The sequence below is a fragment of the Symphalangus syndactylus genome, chromosome 1 (assembly GCF_028878055.3).
Source record: "Symphalangus syndactylus isolate Jambi chromosome 1, NHGRI_mSymSyn1-v2.1_pri, whole genome shotgun sequence".
NCBI lineage: Eukaryota > Metazoa > Chordata > Mammalia > Primates > Hylobatidae > Symphalangus > Symphalangus syndactylus.
Genome location: NC_072423.2, coordinates 109,223,432 through 109,238,408, shown reverse-complemented (window position 1 = coordinate 109,238,408; position 14,977 = coordinate 109,223,432). Strand labels below are relative to the sequence as shown.

The following is a 14,977-nucleotide window of genomic DNA, read 5'->3' as shown; positions in this document are numbered from 1 at the left end:
CCTAGCTGTGTGTAACTGTGTGTCCATGTGCTGCGACTGTGCAGCTTGTTTGCTGCAGGCCACATCATGGGCTTTTCTGGCTGGTGCTGTACCCAGCCATGTCTGTGTTTACAGCCCTGTGCCTTTTCTGAGGCTGACTTGTTGAGCAGGTTGGGAGTGTAGCTAGAAGGAGTGTGTGACTCCTCACCTCAGCACCCTCTTGCTGTCAACCCCTCTGCTCTAGAGGCCTGGCCCATTGCTCACCTACCCCAGGGAGCGGTTGCTCTGAGGCAGCCAGAGAGGGTGAGAGCAGCCGGTGGCAGAGTTGGAGGTGGAAGACAGCATGTCTGTCTCCCACTGCCACCTTGTCTCCTGTTAGTGATGGGGCTTGTGTTTGTTTGGGTTTGATGTGTCTGTTTTCTTTGAAAGCTGTATTCTTTCCACAGCAGCGGGGCATCAGGTTTCTGTGTCCAGGGAAAAAGCTCGTCCTTGGCGATCACCCCCGCCCCCCTACGGACTGCCACACGCACATGTGGGTGTGTGTGCCTGAGGGGTCTGGGCTTGGCATGTTCATTAGCATGTATCTGAGCTGGCCTTGCTTCCACTGACACCTGTGGAAGAAAGGGCAGTGTCAGGGGAATGTGTGTAGGGATGCCATGCCCCCTGGCACTTGTTAGTGTGTGCACATGTTAGGGGCAGATAGCACAGGCTCTCTAATCCCCATTCCTTCAGCACAGTCTGGCACTACAGCTTATCCACTACCCTCTACCCAGGGGCGTCCTTCCCCATCCTGCTGTGGGAGGGAAGAGTCAAGAGCATCTTCTTAGAGCTGTCCTCCCTCTGCTTGGGCTCCAGCTCTCACTCCCTCCTACGCAGCAGCCAGTTCCAGAAGCCTTTCCCTAGGCCCCTCCCCTCCCAGATCCCCCTGCCATCCCTAACACTCCCTCAGGGTTGACCCTAGTACTTGGTTCTGCAGCCCTTCCTGCAGGTTGCTCTCTCCTTGCTTAAATACCCTTTTTACATGGGAGTGGGTGGCAGGTTTAAAGGGCATCTATCTGCAGGAAGGAAGGGGAGGCCCCATTCTCCTCTGACCTCTCCCTTCCCCCAATCTTTTCCTCATAGTGACTAGGGCTCCAGCTCTCAAAAGGGGCTGGGGACACATGCCTCCACCTTAGGCCTGGGATGTGGACCCAGCTGAAATCGCTGGGTGGGGAGAATAGACTCCACCCGTCTCCCACGCGCCCCTTTACCTATCCCCCAGAGGCATCCCTTGCAATAAGGCCAGCTCCTCCACTCTGCAGTAGCACTATGTGCACCTGTTGGAGCGCAGTGACCTTCCCCACCCCGTGCCCCGTGGCATCCCCCCGCCCCCCACCTGTTCTCTCTAGGTGGTAGTCTGACTATGGGGCGGAGTGGGCCACCAAGCACCCGCTCCAGCGCAGAGCGAGAGCGCTCGGGGATTCAGCACCACGAGGCGGACAGTTCCAGGCTCTGAGGTCCTCAGAAGAGCGGGAGCGTGGAGGGTCCAGAGGCAGGCGGAGGCCGGGTTGGGAGCAGGAGACCTGGAGTCAGGAGGAACGGAGGAGGGGCTGGGGGCGGGCCGGGGCCGGGGGCGGGGCGGGCCGCGATTGAAAGCGGCGGGGCGAGCGGGCGGGCGGAGAGCGCAGAGCCAGCGAGCGAGCGAGCGAGCGGGAGCCGGAGCCCCGCGCCCCCCGCTCCACTCCGATTCTCTCCGCGCCAGAGCCAGGCGCGTCAGGTAGGGTGAGCCGGTGGTGCCGCTGCGGCTGCCGACCTTTTTGGCCCTTACCTCACGTCCCAGGGCCCTGCGGGCCCTCGAGTTGTGGGGCGCCCGCGCTGGGGTGTCCAGACAGCGTTCCCTGGGAGCTCCGGGAAGCGGGAAGACAGCCCCGGGCGTCCCGCCTTTCTTCTCCAGAAAACGCACGCCCCGCATCGCGCTCCCCCCGTTCCTCCTGCTCCAACGTCCTCTGGTCCTTCTTTCTGTCTGTGCCTCTGTCTTTGTCTCAGCCTCTCAGGCTTGCTCGCTCCCTGCCCAGATTTTGTGGCCCAGGCTCCCGGCTGCCTGACTCCGGGTTTCTGTACCCTTCCTGCCTCTGAGCTTCCGTCTGGGCCTCCCCTCTGGGAGACTTGCGACTTGACCAGTTTTGGCCTCAGCCCCCATCTGGGTCCCTGTCCCCATCTGTGCTGGTCTTCCTCCCTGCTTCTCCCTCGCTTGCCTGGGTAAGCTGCTTCTTTCCTGATCCTCAGAGTAGCCCAGTGCCCCTGCCCTGGAGAGCTGAGGGGGCAAAATGAAGAGGCTCAGCCTCCGTGGCCAGCACATGGGGTCCTTGAGTTAGTTGCTGCCCTTCTTCAAACTCAGTTTCCTTTCCTGTTCTGAGGAAAGAGGTATGCCCCTCTCCCAGCCTTTCCAACCCTGTGTGATTGTGAGAGCCTTTGTGGGGTGTGTGTTTGGGAAGGCAACTGGGGTACAAATGATTGGACGCAGTGGGGAGGAGACAGGGAGGGGGTCTCTGAGGGCCATGGCCAGGGTGGGCAGGGCCCTGAAGTTGAGGATGGGGAGATTGGAAATGGTGACTTTCTCTGCTGGGTTGGGAGTGAAGAGAAAACAGAGGCACAAAGTCTCAAGCAGCATTCTACATAGAGCTAGAGAGTCCCGCACTCTCACCCTCAGCACTGTTTGGAGACTCTAGCCCCCAACCCTGACACACACATACGTGAACATCTGCTTGCCCTGTTGACTTAGGACCTTGAGCCACTTGGGTACCCTCCCTGAGGCCAGCCATTCCACCTTGCTGTCTCGTTCCCAGGGCTTAGCGTCTCTATTCCTTCCTCAGTCAGGAAACTGTGGGGATGGCTTTTTAAGAACCAAAGGCTAGAACCCTTGGGTGTTCACATGGGCTCCAGTCTCCCCACGGGTTGGAGACTGTCCCTTAGGGACCCTTCCCTTCCTCTTCCCTGGTGGGTCCTCAGACAGCAGTTCCTTCTTTCTGGAAATCCAAGGCTCAGGATGGGGACTTCTGAGTTTGTGACTCTGACATAGTCTGTTCCAAAGGTATTGACCTCGGGGTCCTGGGAGGTTTGTGCTGTTCTTGGACACGCTTTGAATTACAGAGGGGTCAGCATTGGCTGGGGTATCCTGTCCTCTGCCTGGGACTTCACTGCTTGCATCTCTCCCCACTGCTGAGTTTGGTAGGGGAATAGAGCCCATCTATCACCCAGCTGAGGCCAGGGCTGAGAGACAGGTCCAGGGGAGTCCCAGGAGCTTCTCAACCTACTTAATGACACCATCCTGTCCCTCCCTGGCTTTTGAGTACCTAGGAAAGGGGCTTGTGGGCAGGCAGAGTCAGAAGGGGCAGCTGCTCTCAGGTTCCACTTTTCCTGGTCTGTTTTTCTGTCTTTCTATCTCTCTGCAGGAGCTGGGTCCCTTCGCATCTCTCTTCTTGTCTGTCCTTTCCTGGTTCTTGTTTCCTCCTCTCTTTGCCTTCGCTGCTTCTAATCTCATCCCCTGGAGACTCAGGTCTGCGGGACCCATCCATCCCCTTTGGGGCCATGGGATCGCTGCTTGGGCTCCTGGCACTGCTGCTGCTGTGGGGTACCGTGGCTGAGGGCCCAGCCAAGAAGGTGCTGACCCTGGAGGGAGACTTGGTGCTGGGTGGGCTGTTCCCAGTGCACCAGAAGGGCGGCCCAGCAGAGGACTGTGGTCCTGTCAATGAGCACCGTGGCATCCAGCGCCTGGAGGCTATGCTTTTTGCACTGGACCGCATCAACCGTGACCCGCACCTGCTGCCTGGCGTGCGCCTGGGTGCGCACATCCTCGACAGCTGCTCCAAGGACACACATGCGCTGGAGCAGGCACTGGACTTTGTGCGTGCCTCACTCAGCCGTGGTGCTGATGGCTCACGCCACATCTGCCCCGACGGCTCTTATGCGACCCATGGTGATGCTCCCACTGCCATCACTGGTGTTATTGGCGGTTCCTACAGTGATGTCTCCATCCAGGTACGTGGAGGCCACCCAAATGGGGGCTAGGGAGGGAGGCCGGAGGTGGTGACCCAGAATTCCTGCTGAAAAGGGGCTCATGGGCTGCTGTGCATTGGAAGGGAAACTAGAAGCTTCCTTGCAGTAGCTTTTACAGAAGCTAAGAAAGTGCCCTGGTCACATAATGGCGGTCGATTTTTAGAGACTGTGCAAGAGAACATCTTACTCCCATTACTCCCACCACACACACACACCCTCACACACACACACACCCCACACACCCCACACACACCCTCACACACACACACAGCCCCCCACACACCCCACACACACCCTCACACACACATACCCCACATACCCACACACAGCCCCCCACACCCAAACACCCCCACACACACCCAAACACCCCCACACACACCCAACGCACCCACACACACCCAACGCACCCACACACACAACCCCCCCACACCCCCACACACACCCACACCCCTACACACACCCACACACACCCACACACCTCCCACACACACTCATACACCCCCCAGACACCCACACCCCACACACACACCCGTACACACACACCCATACACCCCCCCACACCCACACCCCCCACACGCCTACCCCTACACACACCCACACAAACCCATACACCCCCACCACACACCCACGCACCCACACCCCCACACACACCCACACACACCCCACACACACCCTCACATGCACACCCCCACACACCCACCCCCACACACCCTCACACATCCCACACACACCCATACACCCCCCACAGACACCCACACCCCCACACACCCACACCCCACACACCCACACACACTCCTACACACACACCCATATACCCCCACACGCACACCCACACCCCCCACACACCCACCCCTACACACACCCACACATACCCACACACCCCACACACACCCACGCACCCACACCCACACCCCCACACACCCTCACACACCCCCCACACCCACCCCCACACCCCACACACACACCCTTACACACACATCCCACACCCACACACTCCACACACACACCCCCACACACACCCACACACCCCCGCACACACCCACACACCCCCCCACACACCCACACTCCTACACACGCCCATACACCCCCACACACCCACACACACCCCTACACAGACCCACACACCCACACACACACCCATACACCCCACACACACACGCACCCACACACACACCCCACACACACCTTCACACACACCCCACACACCCCACACACACCCCACACCCACACAACCACACACACACCCACACATCCACACCCACACCCCTGCACACACCCACACACCCCACACACACCCACACCCCCCACACACACCCATACACCCCACACACCCCCACACACCCACACCCCCCACACACCCACACACACCCTCACACCCACACCCCACACACAGCCCCCACACACCCACATACACCCCCACACCCCCAACACCCACCCACACCCACACACACACACCCACACACCCACACACCCCCACACCCACCCACACACCCCACACACAGCCCCTGCACCCACCCACACACACCCCTACATACACTCCCTACACACACCCACACCCACACCCACACATCCACACATACCACACACACACACCCAGACACCCCCACACACACCCACACATCCCCCCACACACACCCCACACACACTCACACCCACACACACCCCCACACCCCCACACACACGCACTCCACACACACACCCCCACACACCCAGACACACACAACCTCACACACACATACACACCCACACCCTCATCCTTGATGTTAAACAACCCTGAGGGGCTTAATATCCAGGTCTCCCACTTACTAACTGCATGGCCCTGGCACGTTATTTCTCTTTTCTGTGTCACAGCTTCTTCCTTATAAAATTGGATTCACAACACTTTCTTTCTTTTTTTTTTTTTTTTTTTCTTTTTTGAGACAGGATATTGCTCTGTCTCCCAGGCTGGAGTGCAGTGGTGAGATCTCGGCCCACTGCAATCTCTGCCTCCCAAGTTCAAGCGATTCTCCTGCCTCAGCCTCCCAAGTAGCTGGGATTACAGGCGCCCACCACCATGCCCAGCTAATTTTTGTATTTTTAGTAGAGACGAGCCTGACCTCACCACGTTGGTCAGGCTGGTCTCAAACTCCCGACTTCAGGTGATCTGCCCGCCTCAGCCTCCCAAAGTGCTGGGATTACAGGCGTGAGCCACTGTGTCCGGCCCACAAAACTTTCAACTTTTAGGTTTGCCATGGAAATTTAATGAGTTGATAGATGCATAGTATGTATCGGGGGCCCAGCAAGTCATAAGGGCACAGTTGATATTAGCTGCTATTATTTTTAACCCATTTTATAGATGAGGAAACCAAGGCTCAGAGAGAAGTGGGCCACATTCAAGGCAGTGGTGGAGGGGAGCTGTGAAATCGGCTGTCAGCCAAGGGGCTCCTGACTTGTCAGATCATCTCTGCCTGGATTGGAGAGGAGTGGCCAGATAGAAGCCAGGAGTGGCCAGAGGAGAGAATCAGGGTAGGGGAGTCAGGAGGAAGATAAATAGAATATGTGTCAGGGGGAGGGTACCAGAGAGTCTTCAGGGGGCACAGGATTTGAGGGGGTGGGAAGGATGGGGAGGCAGCTCCCCTGTCCTCAGCCTCCTACTCTCCCACAGGGACCAGCAGAGGGTGCCCTGTGGCTCAGCTTCAGCAGAGGCTGCTGGCCCTGCTGACACCCCTCTGCTGCTCCCAGGGCTGTGCCCAGCTGTGATCCTCCCGTCTCTGACTGGGTCCTACCTCTCACCCAGATTCCCACTTCCCAAGTGCCCAGCACAGTCTGCTGGAAGATGCGGCTGGAGCTAGGATCAGGGCTGGGGGACATAAGGTAGGCTTTGGCTGGGCCTCAGCTTCCTTTAGGAGAGTGATTGAGGGCATTGCCAAGATGGAGAGGGCCAGGCCCCCTGTCCTGGAACAGTTGTTCAGGAGAAATGGAGCAGAAGCAGGAATCAGAGAACCCTGGAGTCAGCTACTGGCCTGAAGTCGGAGAGGCCTGGCCACTCCATCCACTGCTGGGAGTGGATTATCTGTCCTGCTAATCCCAGACACTGGAGGTGGCTAGGCAGCTGTCGTGCTAGTCCCAGTCACTGGAGTTGGCTAGGCAGCAGCCTGGGAGGATGTGGCTGTGCTAGCACCTATGTCTGCAGCCCTGGGTTGGGGCAGGGATGAGTGGGCGGCCTCCTACCTGCTGCTGTCTTCCAGGGCCTCTGCTGATGTTTCCTCCACAGTCCTGCTTAGGGCGCATGCATTTATCTCCAGAAGTCCAGTTATCTCCTTGCCATCCCAAGCTGCCTGCCTCCTGGATCAGGGCCCACGCCTCAGCAGTGGTCTGCTTCTCGCTTGTCCTGATCAACACGAGGCTAGCCTGTCATCCGTAGGCTGTGCCTGCCTGTTAATATTCCCCCTCATGGCTGCTCCTTCTCTCTTGCCCATGTCCCTATCATCTTCCCTTTGCCAGGCACTGTGCCCTCCTCCCATGCCTTATCGTTTTTATCCTCTCAGCAGCCTTGTAGGACAGGGATGTGAAACTGAGGCTCAGGGAGATTTGCCAACTCCAGGGGCCCACAGGTAGAATGTGTGGGAGGGGAGGAGACATTGAGCCCCGGACGGTCAGAGCCATAGCCTGTATCCAGTTGCAACACAAGACTCACCCCTCTGCTGTAGAATCTGGGCCATGCTCTGCTTTCACCTATCCACCCTCTACCTGGCCCTTGGCCGGATCCCACTCCTGCGGGACCTGAGGGTGGGAGATGGGGTGCCAGGCAGCCAGTGGCAGAGCATTTAAGACTCAGGCATTCAGTGGAGACCAAGCCTTGGCCTATTAGGGCCGCAGGACTCTGGGGTCTGTGTCTTTCTTCCTAGGGGAAACTTTTCCTTCTTTCTTTTTCATTCCGTCAGATTGATTCAGGGGAAGGGCCACCTACCCTCAAATAAATAGAGAGCCGAAGAGCCCTGAGTAGCCAGATGCCATCTCATGCCTCCCTCTGCCCCAGTGTAGCCAGGTGCCAACCTCCCTCCACCCAGGGCTTCCCTTGGCCCCCGGCCATGTATCTAAAAGGGGATGGCAGAGGGGATCAGGTGTGGCTCACGACCCTGGTGTCTCCACCCTGGGTCTTCTCTCTCTCAGCCCTTGGAAAGAGATAAAAAAAACTCTCTACCCCAGAGGGAAGACTGTCAAGTCAGGATGCAGGGCTTTAGAGAGGGAGCCTTTAGGGCTGACCTTGTGGACACTTGACACCAAGACCTGCTAACTGTGGGGGGTGCACCTGTCTCTAGTGTTTGATGTGACCGCTGATCTTTGCCTTCTCTACTCCTCCCCTAGGTGGCCAACCTCTTGCGGCTATTTCAGATCCCACAGATCAGCTACGCCTCCACCAGTGCCAAGCTGAGTGACAAGTCCCGCTATGACTACTTTGCCCGCACAGTGCCTCCTGACTTCTTCCAAGCCAAGGCCATGGCTGAGATTCTCCGCTTCTTCAACTGGACCTATGTGTCCACTGTGGCATCTGAGGGTGACTATGGCGAGACAGGCATTGAGGCCTTTGAGCTAGAGGCTCGTGCCCGCAACATCTGTGTAGCCACCTCGGAGAAAGTGGGCCGTGCCATGAGCCGCGCAGCCTTTGAGGGTGTGGTGCGAGCCCTGCTGCAGAAGCCCAGTGCCCGCGTGGCTGTCCTGTTCACCCGTTCTGAGGATGCCCGGGAGCTGCTTGCTGCCAGCCAGCGCCTCAATGCCAGCTTCACCTGGGTGGCCAGTGATGGCTGGGGGGCCCTGGAGAGTGTGGTGGCAGGCAGTGAGGGGGCTGCTGAGGGTGCCATCACCATCGAGCTGGCCTCCTACCCCATCAGTGACTTTGCCTCCTACTTCCAGAGCCTGGACCCTTGGAACAACAGCCGGAACCCCTGGTTCCGTGAATTCTGGGAGCAGAGGTTCCACTGCAGCTTCCGGCAGCGAGACTGCGCAGCCCACTCTCTCCGGGCTGTGCCCTTTGAGCAGGAGTCCAAGATCATGTTTGTGGTCAATGCAGTGTACGCCATGGCCCATGCGCTCCACAACATGCACCGTGCCCTCTGCCCCAACACCACCCGGCTCTGTGACGCAATGCGGCCAGTTAATGGGCGCCGCCTCTACAAGGACTTTGTGCTCAACGTCAAGTTTGACGGTAATGGTGTTGGCCAGTGTCCATTGGCCTGCTGGCTGTCAGAGGATGAGGGGAAGCAGGCCTTCAGCTTCCATTCCTTTGCTAAGGAAACAGTAGAGTGAAAGTAAAGGACTCACCCGGGGTGGCATCAGAGCAAGGGCAAGGATGCTAGGCAGAGAGGACTCCAACTGAAGCCAGGGCTGAGGTTCCACTTTCTTCCAGAGAATAGACCTCTCGCCTGGTCCCACCATTTCGAGGGTCTCTGGCTCCTCCTTGGTTCTTGCCCACTATCTTCTGTCTCCTTATCTTGCCACAGGTGGAGATCAGGAGACCTCAAGCCCATTCTCAGGCAGCACCGAGAGTTAGAATCAGTCTGGCTTGAGGGTGAGCGTCAGGATGACGCTCTATATTCATGGAAAATTTTTCTTTCTTTCTTTCTTTCTTTCTTTCTTTCTTTCTTTCTTTCTTTCTTTCTTTCTTTCTTTCTTTCTTTCCTTCCTTCCTTCTTTCTTTTCTCTCTTTCTTTCTTTCTTTCTTTCTCTTTCTTTCTTTCTTTCTTTCTTTCTTTCTTTCTTTCTTTCTTTCAGAGATGGGGTCTCACTATATTTTGCAGGCTGGAGTGCAGTGGCTATTCACAGGCACAATACAGCCTCCAACTCCTGGGCTCAAGCGATCCTTCTGCCTCAGTCTCCAGAGTAGCTAGGATGACAGGCATGGGGCACTAGCTTCAGGGAAAATTTCTATTCCTAATCTTGATTTTCCACTCAAGGTGACCTGAAAGTCTCCTGAAATCAAAAGTTATTTTAATAAGAGTGCCAGCTTTAAGAGAAATGACTGCTGCAGATCATCACTATGCTTCAGGAGGAATCACCGTGGGAACAGTGGGAGACAAAGCTTGGAAGCCCTGGCCCAGGGTTAAGATGAAGAGTAATTCCAATAGAACTGACATTCAGAGTTATGCTACAATCAGTGTAGGGGTTAGAGTTGGAGTCTGGGGTCCGATTGGGTTGATGTTAAAGCAAGGCTAAATTCAGCATGTTTGGCTTGGGTGGAATTTATGGCAGGGCTAGAGTTGGATTTTGAGAACTTTTAGGCTGAGTAGAAAGAGTAGGTGCTTGAGGGGACCTGGGTTTGAATCTAGGCTGCACTATTCACTCATGGGGCCTTAAGCATATCTTCTGCTTTCTTGAACCCTGATTTCTCACTGGGGCCAGGGATGGCTGTAAATCCTGGCTAGAGCCTGGCTGGGAGATGTGAGGTTCACAGGGGATGAAGTGGGGGTGGAGAGAGGAAGTGATTTTCCAGTCACTGAGTACATTCTGGTGAATGGCAGTGGTTGCAGGTGACCACTGAGGTTGGGATTCAGTTTGCACCAGGATGACTGTTAGGACTGGGGGTGCTGGAGCTGGGGTTGTTGTTAGGATTAGTGGGGACAGGATTGGAACTGAGACTGGGTTTAGCCTTAGCATTGAGTTTGGGGAGAGGGCTGTAGTGTATGTTTTGATGAAGTTGGGATTTGGGGCCTGGGTTGGAAAGTGTTGGATAGTACTAAAGTTGAATGTGGGGAGTCATGGTTGGGGATTGATGTGGGCATTAGGTTTTTGGAGATGTCTGGGCTTTAAGGCTGGGATTACCTTTGGCATTTAAGGTTGGGGTTTGATGTTGGAGTTTAGGAGTAAGACTTTGTTGTCATCTCTCATTTAGAAAAATGACTGGGGTCAAGGCAGGATTTAGTATTGGGTTAAGGATTGGAAGGGCTAATGGTGGTCTTAGCTCTGGCATTTGGGTTCCATGTTAGGGTGAATGTTGAGGTCACATCAGGGTAACACACTAGTCCAACCTTCTCTTCCTTCCCTCCCCCATCCTAGCCCCCTTTCGCCCAGCTGACACCCACAATGAGGTCCGCTTTGACCGCTTTGGTGATGGTATTGGCCGCTACAACATCTTCACCTATCTGCGTGCAGGCAGTGGGCGCTATCGCTACCAGAAGGTGGGCTACTGGGCAGAAGGCTTGACTCTGGACACCAGCCTCATCCCATGGGCCTCACCCTCAGCCAGCCCCCTGCCCGCCTCTCGCTGCAGTGAGCCCTGCCTCCAGAATGAGGTGAAGAGTGTGCAGCCAGGCGAGGTCTGCTGCTGGCTCTGCATCCCGTGCCAGCCTTATGAGTACCGATTGGACGAATTCACTTGCGCTGATTGTGGCCTGGGCTACTGGCCCAATGCCAGCCTGACTGGCTGCTTCGAACTGCCCCAGGAGTACATCCGCTGGGGTGATGCCTGGGCTGTAGGACCTGTCACCATCGCCTGCCTGGGTGCCCTGGCCACCCTCTTTGTGCTGGGTGTCTTTGTGCGGCACAATGCCACACCAGTGGTCAAGGCCTCGGGTCGGGAGCTCTGCTACATCCTGCTGGGTGGTGTCTTCCTCTGCTACTGCATGACCTTCATCTTCATTGCCAAGCCATCCACGGCAGTGTGTACCTTACGGCGTCTTGGTTTGGGCACTGCCTTCTCTGTCTGCTACTCAGCCCTGCTTACCAAGACCAACCGCATTGCACGCATCTTCGGTGGGGCCCGGGAGGGTGCCCAGCGGCCACGCTTCATCAGTCCTGCCTCACAGGTGGCCATCTGCCTGGCGCTTATCTCGGGCCAGCTGCTCATCGTGGTCGCCTGGCTGGTGGTGGAGGCACCGGGCACGGGCAAGGAGACGGCCCCCGAACGGCGGGAGGTGGTGACACTGCGCTGCAACCACCGCGACGCAAGTATGTTGGGCTCGCTGGCCTACAATGTGCTCCTCATCGCACTCTGCACGCTTTATGCCTTCAAGACTCGCAAGTGCCCCGAAAACTTCAACGAGGCCAAGTTCATTGGCTTCACCATGTACACCACCTGCATCATCTGGCTGGCATTCCTGCCCATCTTCTATGTCACCTCCAGTGACTACCGGGTGAGCTACCTGCCACAGAGGTCAGGGGAGATGGGACACCAGACCCTCTGTTTCCTGGTATCTTATTTCATCTACTGGTAGCTCTGGGGCTCCAAGAGGATAATGCCTACTCAGGGGACCACAGCTTGTGTGGATCCCAAGGGGAAGGTGGGAGGGCTGAATAGGGCCTAGGGAAATGGCCAGGGAGGTGGGGAACTCGAGTTAGAGAGAGCTGAGATTTCAGGACTTGCATGTCATCCCCTATCCTGGAAGGTGATGGGGGTGCAGAAATATGTTCAAATGGACAGGGTTCTGCCCTGCTCCACTGAGGGGTCAACTGCAGAAGGGATTGAGAGATGAAGCCAGGGAAGGCAGGAAAGACGAAGCAAGATGGGTAGGGGAGGAGATCCAGGGTATAGAGTTGAGAAAAGCTAAAGCAGGTGAAAATTGTTCCCTAGTTGGTGGCTTCTGAGCAAATTTGGTTCCAACTGGCACTGTGTCTCAATGGGTCTCTCCACCTCCAAGGGGCAATGGCTGCTTCAGATAGGGTGGTCAGGGAAGCCCTCTCTGAGGAGGTGGCAGATGAGCTGTGTTCTGAGTAAGAAGATCACCTTGGTTAATCTTCATGACTAGAGTAAGCTCCATGGCTCTCCCGTTTTACAGATGAAGAAACAGAGACTCAGGGAGGTTCAATCCCTTGCCCAAGGTCACTCAGCTTGGGAGTGCAGAGCAGGGTCTGAACTGCAGAAAAATTGAGGCGAAAGCCCCGGCAAAGGCCCCTTCCCCAGGACAGAGGTGTGGTGGCACAGTGCTGGGGGCCAGGGACCACTGGGCTTGGCTGCTCTGCTTGCACCTGCTGGGCCACCTGCTTGGGTGGTAGAGGCCAGGGCTGGGGAGGGATTCTGCTCTGACTCAGCCTGCATTTGCATATGATTTGCATTTGCATGCCAATCACAGGTAGCTAAGGACTCACCTGAGACACACACCGTACCCACACATGCATGCATACACACACACTTGTACACACAGACATAGCCACATGCATGCATGCACACACATATATCCCACATACGCACATCCCACATACACACACTCGCTGGCACATACACATATATCTTCCTGACAACAAACGAATCCATATCTATGCACCCTACACTCACACACACATACACTCATGCAGACACCTGCAGAAATTCACCACCCCACATACATGCACTTACACAGATATACACACACACCTACATGCACACACTCCATTCCTGCAGCCCCCAGATGCACACACCCCTGTGTATACATGCCCCCCTGCATGTTCTCCCCTTCAGCTGGAACTCTTGTCACCCTGTGAAAATGGTCTGGGTCTGATGCTGGGACTGTGCCCCATTTTCCTAGCAATGCTTTGGGACCTGGCAAATGGACCACAGCCCAGTGTTGGATGCGTAGTCTCCCCCACTCCCTCCCCCACAGACCAGGCAGGGGGTCCTGGGATCAGGCCCAGGTCTTGATCTGTGCCTGTTCACCCACTCACCCACCGCAGGTACAGACCACCACCATGTGCGTGTCAGTTAGCCTCAGCGGCTCCGTGGTGCTTGGCTGCCTCTTTGCGCCCAAGCTGCACATCATCCTCTTCCAGCCGCAGAAGAACGTGGTTAGCCACCGGGCGCCCACCAGCCGCTTTAGCAGTGCTGCTGCCAGGGCCAGCTCCAGCCTTGGCCAAGGTCAGTGTCCTAAGCAGCCCTCTCCGCTTGTTCCCCTCTCCCTGTCCAGCTCCTTGGGTTGCTGAGATCTCTTGTCTGGGGGTGAGGTGCCCCCACAAATGACACTGGCAAGAGAGAGGAGGGGAGGCTTCCCTCACAGCCCTGCTTCCCCACTGCCTGCCCTCCATGGAGGACCTCGGGGTTGGCCCCAACCTCTGGCTTCCTTTTCTTAGGGTCTGGCTCCCAGTTTGTCCCCACTGTTTGCAATGGCCGTGAGGTGGTGGACTCGACGACATCATCGCTTTGAAGACCCCATACTCCCGCCCTGACACAGCTGCTCCTGGGAACCTAGTGCAGACCCGCGTCCAGGGCCAGGAGGAAGTTGGCTGGAGCACTGCAATAAGTTATTACCCACCCTATGTCTACCCCCAAAGTCACTTACCCACCTCCTTACCCCAACTCTTCAGACTCAGAAGTCAGGAGCCTTGGCCGGGCACCTCTGCAGTGGCCACCAACTGCCCTTGTAGCTGTGTTTCCTCCTGGCCAAGCCCAGGGCTCAGAGAGGAGCAAGCCAGGGTTCACTCTGCCCTGGACCGGGGTGGCTGAGGATGGCAGGCCCCAGTCCTAACCAGCAAAGGTGCTTCCAGCCCAGCCCCTCCCCCCAACTAGGGCCTTTTTTATTTTTTATATAAGTTACTCTGGGATGGGGAGGGTGGTTATTGTGGGGGCTGCCCCTCCCCCTGCACAGTAGTTTGTCCTGTGGTTTATTTTGTATTACCTGTAAATAAAGTGGCTTTATTTTAAAAAATTGCTCTTTGCCTTTGACCCAGCAAGGCCCCTCATGCCCTACACAGCCTCCCAGCTGTCATTCTGCTAGTGTTTAAATATCGACTCTGCTCTGTGCCTGATGTTAGGACCTGTCTGCCACCGAGACAGACTCAGCCCTGCCTGGTGGGGAGATGGAAAATGAATGAGCCATCCTCCCTTAAAAGGAGCCACTGCAGACTGGCCCAGGCATCCTGGGGTCGGGTGGGGGCTTTAAATGGATAGAGATGAATGAACAGGCTCATCTGGCAGTCCAGGGGTTTCCCTGGGGTCCCGGCCTCCAGGATGGTGTGGGTGATGGAGCAGTAGTGACCTCCAGGAACGGTGGGCTTTCCCACAGCTGGCCAGCCTGGCACT

At 56.6% G+C, this 14,977-nt stretch overlaps 1 protein-coding gene across 5 annotated transcripts; it reads left to right on the top strand.

The window, feature by feature from the left end:
- Nucleotides 1-1,616: 1,616 nt before the first annotated feature.
- GRM2 (glutamate metabotropic receptor 2) lies at nt 1,617-14,603 on the top strand. Of its 5 annotated transcripts, none has more exons than XM_055275512.2 (6): nt 1,617-1,735; nt 3,411-3,996; nt 8,362-9,199; nt 11,047-12,122; nt 13,636-13,816; nt 14,029-14,603. In XM_055275512.2, exons 2-6 carry the CDS (start codon nt 3,547-3,549, stop codon nt 14,100-14,102), a joined length of 2,619 nt encoding a protein of 872 aa, XP_055131487.1. In that variant the 5' UTR covers nt 1,617-1,735; nt 3,411-3,546; the 3' UTR covers nt 14,103-14,603. The 5 variants fall into 5 exon arrangements, with proteins under 5 accessions (XP_055131487.1, XP_063502523.1, XP_063502519.1 ...); XM_063646453.1 differs by having other exon boundaries at nt 1,670-1,735; nt 2,245-3,996; XM_063646449.1 differs by lacking the exon at nt 1,617-1,735 and adding an exon at nt 1,749-2,217.
- Nucleotides 14,604-14,977: the final 374 nt, after the last annotated feature.

Bases quoted from the DNA above. Each gene is read 5' to 3' on its own strand.
- GRM2 (XM_055275512.2), top strand. From the start codon at position 3,547: ATGGGATCGCTGCTTGGGCTCCTGGCACTGCTGCTGCTGTGGGGTACC. The intron at 12,123-13,635 runs GTGAGCTACCTG...CACCCACCGCAG, and splicing joins TCACCTCCAGTGACTACCGG to GTACAGACCACCACCATGTG. The intron at 13,817-14,028 runs GTCAGTGTCCTA...TCCTTTTCTTAG, and splicing joins CAGCTCCAGCCTTGGCCAAG to GGTCTGGCTCCCAGTTTGTC.